This window comes from Crassostrea angulata, chromosome 4, assembly GCF_025612915.1.
Source record: "Crassostrea angulata isolate pt1a10 chromosome 4, ASM2561291v2, whole genome shotgun sequence".
Taxonomy (NCBI): domain Eukaryota; kingdom Metazoa; phylum Mollusca; class Bivalvia; order Ostreida; family Ostreidae; genus Magallana; species Magallana angulata.
The window spans coordinates 51,770,019-51,780,201 of record NC_069114.1 but is presented as its reverse complement, the minus strand read 5'-3'; the positions used below and the strand labels follow the sequence as shown (position 1 = coordinate 51,780,201).

Sequence of the window (10,183 nt, the reverse complement as noted above, 5' to 3'; positions counted from 1 at the left end):
AAAACAATAATAAGTACATAATCAAAACATATATGACACAAAATTACACATTTTCACAACTTCCCTACGACAATATTAAGGTTCTGAGCAGATCATGCATTTAGCACATATTATGAAGAAAACTAGCATATATTGCAAGCATACATATATTTGACCTATTTATGACGCTACTGATGGACCGTAGATAAAGGTATGAATATAAATACACAATATTATGAATTATAACTATTAGATGCACGTTAACAAACTAATTTCTGTTATATTACGAGGATAATCTATTGACAGGATATACGTTTATGGTAAATAAATTCGTCATGACTCGATACAGTATGTAGCGACTCGTAAATAAACAACACATCGATATGGCATTATGAATGATTATAAAAACTAGATGTAGGAAGTAAATATTGTAAATACTTACACCGTGGCGAACCAAAGTAGTGCGACATTGCTAACAGCGTCTGACTAGTGTGTTGTAGCGGGAAAAAGTGATGCAAAAATCGTGCACCTCTTAATACAGAAGAGTTCTAATTTTGTAATAACTCGTACATGAACTGATTCGTACAAAAACGATATTTATAAAACAAGTAACAACACACTCCCCGCCTGATATCTGTAAGATATCACTATTACACATATTGAAAATAAAGACAAATTAAATCAGATTGAAAACTTACAAAAATGAAGTTTGCCTCATGACGATGAAATAAATGATGGAAAAGTACCACATGTACTAACCATGTTACTTGTAAAACAAAATTCCTACACAGCTAACAGTGGAATCACTTCACAAATTGGTCTGACTAGAATAACAGGTTTGTCGTTCCTTAACAACTTTATCTGAATTTTTCTAACTAAAGTATCATCACTCTTAAATGTTTTCTGCACAACTGCCATAGGCCAAAAGTTCCTTGGACTGTCCTCTTTCATCAACACGACGTCACCTTCCTTGATGTTTGGCTCTTCACTCTTCCATTTCCTGCGCGGCTGAAGTAAGTGGAGGTAGTCAGATTTCCACTTCTTCCAGAACTGGTTCGCGAGACCTTGCACACGTTTCCACTCGGATCTTAGCATATCTTTTACACTGATGTCACCAAACTCGGGGCAGTCGAAATCAGAAGAATGTTTCTGTGTCAACAGTACGTTGGGTGTTAGCACGAACGGATTATCAGGGTCGGCTGACACAGGCGTCAACGGTCGGGAATTGATGATCGTGGTCACCTCTGCCATCAAGGTGCAGAGAACATCATGAGTAACATTCCGATTACTTGGTTCCATTAGCATGGCGTCCAGGATCCTTCGTACGAGCCCAATCATTCTTTCCCAAGCGCCTCCAAAGTGTGATGAATGTGGGGGATTGAATATCCACTTTGTCCCAGAATCATATAAGAACTTCTTCAATGTGTCCTCTTCAACGCTGATGGTATCAATTTCAGGTCGTCTGTTGCTCCAATGAAATTGGTACCTCTGTCCGACCGAAATATCTTAACTTTCCCTCTAATACTGGTAAATCGGCGCACTGCATTGATGAATGCTGAAGAACTTAACGAATCAACTACTTCTATGTGAATCGCTCTCGTCACTAAGCATGTAAATAAAACACCCCATCGTTTGGAGGATGCACTCCCTCCTCGTGTTTTTCTAGTGATGACCTGCCAGGGGCCAAAGACGTCAACACCGACGTTGGTGAATGGAGGTGCAGGTTCAAGCCGGTCAGCTGGGAGGTCAGCCATTTTCTGTGCCGCAATCTTTCCTCTCAGCTTCTTGCAGGTGATGCATTTGTAAATAACTGAAGACACAAGTCTTTTTCCTCCAGTGATCCAGAGTCCTGCAGATCTGACAGCGCCCTCTGTAAGGTGACGGCCCTGGTGTTTCAATAGGTCATGGTGATGACGGACTAGTAAGGTAGCAATGTGATGAGACCCTGGGATAATAGCTGGGTTCCTCTCAAAGTTATCCAACTTCAATTTGTTGAGTCTCCCTCCTACACGTAGGATGCCCTGCTCGTCTAGGACTGGACCCAGTGCTTGAATCGCGCTTCCTCTCTGAAGGGCCTGGGCACTGCTGATACATCGAATCTCTTCGCTATAAATGCTGTGCTGTACTACACTTATGATAAAGTTTTCAGCTTCTCTGAAGGTAACAGACTGATTGTATGACGTCTTCTTTCTCCTTTGGCGTGCTCTAGTTTTCAGAATACCGAACGCACGCACCAGTCTAGACCACTGAGAGAACCGCTCAAATCTGTCAACAATACTTTGTCCAGATGTAGCTTCAGGTACTGGCTCGACTTCAGACAGGTAGGTATTCACATCAGATTTGCAGGTAATCAGGTTAGAGGCATCATCAGGTTCTAATGACTGTCTCATGAGAAAATCAGTGGGTCCCTGTATCCAAGCACTGCTTTGAAGCTTGTTAGCTGCTATGCCTCTGGTCCCAATGTCGGCAGGGTTTAGTCCTGTAGGAATGTAATTCCATTGCTCCGGGGTCGAATGCTTGAGTATTTGCTCAACTCGATTCGAAACGTAAATGAAAAACCTTCTTGTCTGGTTGGTAATATACCCCAGAACTACTCTACTATCGGAGTAGAATTTCACAGAGTCAAACTCGATGTTCAAATGTTCATTGGCCAATTGGTAGATTTCAACTGCAAGAAGAGCAGAGCACAATTCGAGTCTTGGTATCGTATGCCCATGAGGGGGCGCAACTTTGGTCTTCCCAATAACAAATCCTACATAGTGTTTGTTTTCATCATAAATCACATGAATGTAGGCAACCGCAGCAATTGCTTTCTCAGATGCGTCACAAAACACATGTAGCTTGATACGAATATTCCCTTGCAGAGAACATGGAACATACTGACGGGGTATGGATACATCTTGGAGATCGGAAAGCATCCTTTTCCATGTCTGCCATTTCTGTCCTTCGATATCGATGAGTGGCTCGTCCCATCCAGTGCTTCCAACTGTCAGCTGGCGCAGTATCAGCTTCCCTTCTATCGTCACCGGTGCGGCAAATCCTAAGGGATCGTAGATACTGTTTATCACAGATAATACTCCACGACGAGTCAAGGGTTTCTCCTCGCTGGAGATCTGGAAGGTAAATGTATCAAGGTTCATGTTCCAGTAGAGTCCTAAGCTCCTTTGTACAGGTAAGTCAGCTGATAGTTCTAGGCTCTTTAGCTCCTTCGACAGATCGTCTGGATCAAATTCTCGTACGACATCCTTGCTGTTTGAAGCAATCTTATGCAGACGTAAATTACCATGAACAGCTAAAGCATGTTGAGTTCGTTTCATCAGGTCTACTGCTTGTTTCTCGGTGGGTACAGATATCAAACCGTCGTCTACGTAGAAGTGTTTCAGAACAAAGTCTGTGACATCTGGTCCAAAGGAATCCTTAGCGTCTAATGCAGTTCTGTGTAGACCGTACGTGGCTACGGAGGGCGATGGTTTATTTCCGAACACATGGACCCTCATCCTGTGTTCTATCAGGTCTTCGTTGAAGTCATTGTTTCGGTGCCAGAAGAAGCGCAAGTAGTTTCTATGATCGGGTCTAACATAAAAACAATGAAACATTTGCTGTATGTCGGCTGTTATGGCCACTGGCTCCTTTCGGAATCTAATGAGCACTCCGAGCAGACTGTTGTTCAAATCTGGGCCAGACATCAAGACATCGTTCAAGGATAGTCCACGAAAGGTAGCCGAAGAGTCGAACACTCCTCTTATCTGGTCTGGCTTGCGAGGGTGATATACGCCGACGACAGGTAGATACCAAACTTCTTCCTCCTCGTCAACAGGTGGCGCTACCTCGACATGCTTATGATTAAAGAGTTTCTGCATGAAATCGATAAAATGTTTTTGTTTTACAGGATCCCTTTTAAGACTAAGATCGAATCTGTTAGCTCTGTCCAAAGCCATGGAACGGTTATTTGGTAAACGTGGGCGCTGGCTCTTAAACGGAAGTGGGGCCTCCCAGTTACCATCCGAGTTCTTTCTGAAGTTTTTTTCCATTTCCTCAAGGAAGATTCTATCTTCTGTAGATAATCCTGGCTTATTGTCGTCAGGAGTAAGTAAAAATGTCTTATCATCAATACCTAGAAGTTGCTTGGTACAACTATTTGACATTGGGGAATCTTTAATCACGAGTTGGTTCTCGCAAGGTCGTAATAAGGATGGTCGTCCATTGGATAATACAAAAGTTTTGTATACATTGACGTCATTACTTTGATGCTGAGATCCAAGGCACACGTCACCAACCACAGTCCATCCTAATGGGGATCGAAGTCCAATCGGTGCATCGGGATGGCCAGTTTTCTGATCGAGAATGCGGTGTACATATGGTACGTCTCTGCCGATGAGCAACAAGATTTGGCACTGGTCATCTAAGCGGTCAAGCTCAATGTCACCAAGGTGTGGATGATATCTCGTGACATCCGGCGATGGAATTTCCTGTCTGTTGTTTGGTATATTGTCACATTCAATGAGAACAGGTAAGTCTATGCTCACATGGCGATCGCAGGATTCCATCACAAAACCCGAGGCACGTCGACCAGAAGTTACGAGTTTTCCATTGCAAGAGTTCATGATGTATTCCTCGGGTGGTGAACAAATCTTGAACATGTCGAAGAACGAACTTCTGGCAAGAGATCGATTGCTTTGGTCATCGAGAATTATGTACATTTTCACGCGGGTCCTTGGATCTTTGCTATGATGTACAAACACAGGCAAGATCTTGGCACACGACTTCCCGTAGGTCATATTTCCGCAGATCTCCGTGCATGAGGACTCCACCACAAGTGGATTGGATGTAGTTCTGAAGGTATTTCTCCCTGAATGAGGAGTTCTCTCCCCGCCATGAACTTTAGAGGGGGTGTCTCCATGCATAACTGTCACATGCTTGTCACTATCACAAATGGTACACTTAATCTTTTCCCTACAGTGTCTGCTTTTATGCATGAAGTCACAGCACTTAAAGCACAACCCCTTTTCTCTGAGAAGGGCCTTCCGGGCTTCTAATGGTTTAGTCTGGAATGCGCGGCACTCACTTAGTCGATGGCTTGTTCCGTGAATGGCACAGACGGTGTCGTCCCTCGAATCTGAGGAAATTTCTGTCCTTGCAGTGGTAATTCGAGTCTTAACAGCTAAGGGAGACGAGCGAATGAACTTCTGCGGTGTGTTCATAGTTTCGGTGAAGGAAAAACTTGGGTCATTCCTGACGCGGCTCATTTCCCTTACAAAGTCAACAAAAAACTTAAACGGTGGAAAGCACTGCTTGGTCTCTTTGTAGTTGTAGGCTCTTGAGATCCACTTTTCCCTCATGTTGTGAGGTAACTTTTCTATGATTGGATTTATCCCAACCGAAGAGTCGAAATATGCTAGAAGTGGCTTGTATGCTGTCTGTTCCTTTAAACTTAGAATTTCTGTAAGTAGGTCAGCAAGTTCAAAGAGTTTCTGTGTATCCTTGATGCTAAGTCTAGGAAATTTGGCAAGCTTGTCCTTTAAAATGCTTTCAATCATTTCGGGTGCACCATATCTTTGGTCCAACCTCTCCCATAGGAGACGCAGAGCTTTCGACGGGTTGTCTGCATTGGCGGCCCGAATACTCAAGGCATATGAGCTGGATTCTGGCCCTAGCCACTTCACCAAAAGGTCAAGTTGCTCAAAATCAGAAACTTGTAAGTCGGCGAGGACATTTTTGAAACTCGATTTCCTCACGAAATAGGTTTCTGGTTTGTCACAAAATTGATAGAGTCTAGACATTAACAGTTCTCTCCTTAAGAGGAATTTGGAAATGTCAGGAAACATTGGAATGTTTGGACGCGTGACAGGCGGCATCTCTGCATATGTTGTAGCTGGTGTTTGCGGACGTATATCTGATTCAGGAAGGTCGCGATATGTATCTACTGGGTTATTGGTCAGAATTGCTCGGCGTGAGTCGTTCATCTCATGGGTAGCATGAGATACTGGCTGTGGTTCGGATTGTGGTCTGTGTGTAGCGTTTTGTGGAACAATGGATGCGTCTGGGCACATGGTTTCACTTTGTCCTTCCAAATGCACAGTGTTCACATATTCACTAGTCCTCTCATGAGGGTCTTCCTCTGGTACACGAATATCATCATCAATGTTATCAAATTCACTTAAGTCACCTCCAACAGATTCCTGTTCATACACTCTAGCTTCTGCATCCAGTGCAGCTGCTGTTTTCTTGGCTGTCAGTAGATCCATATCTGCGTTGTAATCGGATCTCCTTCTCACTGCTGAGGCTCTAATAGTTGCTTGGTCAATCTCGTCCTGTTCCTCAAGCTGAGATAACGTTTTCCTGAGAGCTGCCTCCTCTTCAGCTAGCCTTATGAGAGCACGAGCAGCTTCTGCTTTGGCACGCTTCATGATGCTTGAAGAGGATGAATGTTTCATACTGCTTTGCGATCCGTGTTTCGATGTGGGTTTCTTCATGGAGTGTGAATCCTTCTCACGGGGTGAGACCGGCTCCTTCTTGACCCTGACGGGGTCCACTACTTCCGATGGCTCCATGTGGGTCTTTTTACTATTCTGCCTCAAGAATGCAGATAGCTAACCAATCGTACTTTAGATAACGATTTATTCGTGAACTTGGTAAAAAGCTACAATAAAACAAAACAATAATAAGTACATAATCAAAACATATATGACACAAAATTACACATTTTCACAACTTCCCTACGACAATATTAAGGTTCTGAGCAGATCATGCATTTAGCACATATTATGAAGAAAACTAGCATATATTGCAAGCATACATATATTTGACCTATTTATGACGCTACTGATGGACCGTAGATAAAGGTATGAATATAAATACACAATATTATGAATTATAACTATTAGATGCACGTTAACAAACTAATTTCTGTTATATTACGAGGATAATCTATTGACAGGATATACGTTTATGGTAAATAAATTCGTCATGACTCGATACAGTATGTAGCGACTCGTAAATAAACAACACATCGATATGGCATTATGAATGATTATAAAAACTAGATGTAGGAAGTAAATATTGTAAATACTTACACCGTGGCAACCAAAGTAGTGCGACATTGCTAACAGCGTCTGACTAGTGTGTTGTAGCGGGAAAAAGTGATGCAAAAATCGTGCACCTCTTAATACAGAAGAGTTCTAATTTTGTAATAACTCGTACATGAACTGATTCGTACAAAAACGATATTTATAAAACAAGTAACAACACATGCCTTTCAATATGCTAAGGCAATGCGGTGTGGCGACCTCGATGCAGTCAAAACCATCCAAACAGCTAAAGATGCTCTATCTGCCAAACGACTCGGTGACAAGGTCAGGATCAACGATCAGTGGTCCACTACCTGTGAAGCCGTCATGACCGAAGTGATTGAAAATAAATGCGTCCAAGTTCAGCAGTTCCGGGAAAAACTAAGATCGGTCAAACGAAACGTGGTGCTAGCTGAATCTACTTACAATGACACCTGGAGGACCGGGCTCAACAAAACAGGAGCGGAAAATACCAAGCAGCAAGCATGGCCAGGTAAAAACCTCTTAGGGCATATCCTAAGCAAAATCGCAAAAAAGGTACGGAAGCGCAAAAAGAGTGATCAATGGAGCAGTCCATAACCGAAGCATAATTCAAAACAGAGCAGCAAGCAGCGCGACATAGCGGTTATGCTCAGTGAAATACGCGCCCGTCAGCACGATTCCGATTCCGCATCCGGACGTGACCTCTCATCCGAGAAGGATGGAGATGACGAGGAAACATAGATGCTCTCAGTGACTGACTCTTTTGAAACTCATGATTACGCTGGGTATGTTAATACTTGAATTCCACTTATTATATTGTATTATATTTACCTAGAGTATAGATATTATGGAAAAATTACAAATCCTTTCAGTTAATGTAAGAGGGCTTGTTGCAACCACTATTGAAATAAAACCACTATTGAAATAAATTAATTCAATAGTGGTTGGGAATGTATTTCATTAGAAAAATCACTTTGCAACCACTATTGAAATAAAACCACTATTGATATAAAATATTTCAATAGTGGTTGGGGATTTATTTCATTAGAAAAATCACTTTGCAACCACTATTGAAATACAACCACTATTGAAGTAATGATTTTAATAGAGATTGGGGATGTATTTCATGATAAAAACTATTCTACAGACACCATTGAAGTTCAACTACTATTTAATTTATTTTTTTTATCGTTGATGGGAATGAATTACTTTATAAAATAATATTACTATGTAATCACTATTGTAACACATTTGGAAGGAAAGAAGTTGTAAATCATATTTGCAAACTATTTTGAAATGCAAGAAATCTAACGAATAATATCAAATACACAATTATGTTACAAGTTTCACTACTGTGTAGAAGTAAATAACCAATTCTTGCAAATAAACATGCATATACATTTCTTTTTATCTAACACCTAATTCAAATGCACAATTAAGGTACTAAAGACTTGCATATTTCACGGTAATAGTAATGGATCTATGATATAAATGTACTAATTTTAGGATGTCCACTGTTGTGCAGAAATAACCAATCCCCGCAGATAAACATATGAAATTGTGTTCATATCTTTTCTTTACCTTTCTCTTTCTATAGATATATCATGTTTTTTGGAAATTGTAAATTATTTGTACTAGAAGACAACGTTGTAAATTGCCAGAACTTCTATTAAAAACCCCTGCATATTAAAAAAAATTTATAGCTTATATATCATTATAGATTTATGTAATAATGAACATCTCTATTAAGATAGATATTTTTAATAATGGTTGAGGATGTACTTCATTAAGACCAATATTGAATGAAATAAATTATTTCAATAGTGGTTGGGTATACGTTTCATTATAACCACTATTGAAATAAATTATTTCAATAGTGGTTAGGTTTGCATTTCATAACAACCACTATTGAAATAATTTATTTCAATGGTGGTTAAGGATGCGGTTCATTACAACCATTATCGAAATAAAATATTTCAATTGTGGTAGGATGTTATTTTAATGCCTATTATTCCGACTGTGCATAACACTTTCCGTTCCAGATGACAGATGGTATGGGAAACATGACCATATTGAGGTAAATCAAAGAACATTATAATCAAAATTGAATTCATCATCTCATAAGACATACTTCTTCTCTTAAGAAACTCCCCTAGCAGAAAGGAAAGTGTAACAAACAGACATAATAAAAGACATAAAACTGAAATGCATCATCAACCACTATTGAAATACTTTATTAAGGTCTTCCGTTTCCAACGGAAGACCTTTCTATTATTGTGCTGGTTAAGATTATTAGGGTCTTCCGTTTCCAACGGAAGACCCTCTTGTTATTCTACGGTTTCTTTTTCTTTATTAAGGTCTTCCGTTTCCAACGGAAGACCTTATTGTTTTTGCTTTGTTTCTTTTTCCCTATTATTATTTTTCTTTTTTTTTCTTACAAATTTTGTCCGCGCGAGTTCTCGGAAATGGCTCAGCCGATTTTCGTGAAACTTTCAGATCTGATAGATATTGATCTGAACCTTATTGGAAATTTTTTATATTGATGACGTCATTTCCGTTTCCGATATTTTAACGTAATAGCGATTTTTGGAGGCTTAGTTTGTCCATGGAACTACTCCTAAACTATAAAAGATATTGAATTCAAATTTTCAGGGATTGTAGACAAAAGATTGTAGATGTGTATGATGTCGATCAAATTTGTCTGTTTAAAAAGGCGTCGAAGCTCGCCTGGACCTGAAAATTGAGTTTAAAAAAACGTCGTAATTTTTCTAGGTTTTCTGTGTTTATCTCTTTTCTGAAAAATATTTTGTTAGAAGATGTAATGTAAAAAAGGTTTATATTTACAAGACCTTTTATTTGATATCAAGAAAAAGGGGCTGGCCACTCAAATTAGGGGACGAAAGTGCTCTAAAGTCTTTAATATGTAGCCCTTTACTGAGAAATATTTTGTGAAATGTTATAGAAGCAAATATGTTTATCTCACAGTTATGTATCCAAGCAGTGTAAATATTTTGTTATATGTTACGTAATTAAGGGGTTTTATGGGCCAAAAGTCCAAAATTTTGATCATCCATATCTCAGAAAGGAAAAATATTTTGTATTGCAGTACAGAAGAAAAGTTGTTCAAAATGATGTTCTTAACAATATGCAACCGT

At 39.9% G+C, this 10,183-nt stretch overlaps 1 protein-coding gene across 1 annotated transcript; it reads right to left on the bottom strand.

The window, feature by feature from the left end:
• Nucleotides 1-1,397: 1,397 nt before the first annotated feature.
• Nucleotides 1,398-6,530, bottom strand: LOC128182324 (uncharacterized). Its single transcript, XM_052850908.1, has one exon. The coding sequence runs from the start codon at nucleotides 6,528-6,530 to the stop codon at nucleotides 1,398-1,400; it is 5,133 nt and encodes a 1,710-aa protein (XP_052706868.1).
• Between the last annotated feature and the right edge of the window lie 3,653 nt (nucleotides 6,531-10,183).

What these genes read in the sequence shown, in the direction of transcription:
- LOC128182324 (XM_052850908.1), bottom strand. Translation starts at nt 6,530, where the DNA reads ATGGAGCCATCGGAAGTAGTGGACCCCGTCAGGGTCAAGAAGGAGCCG.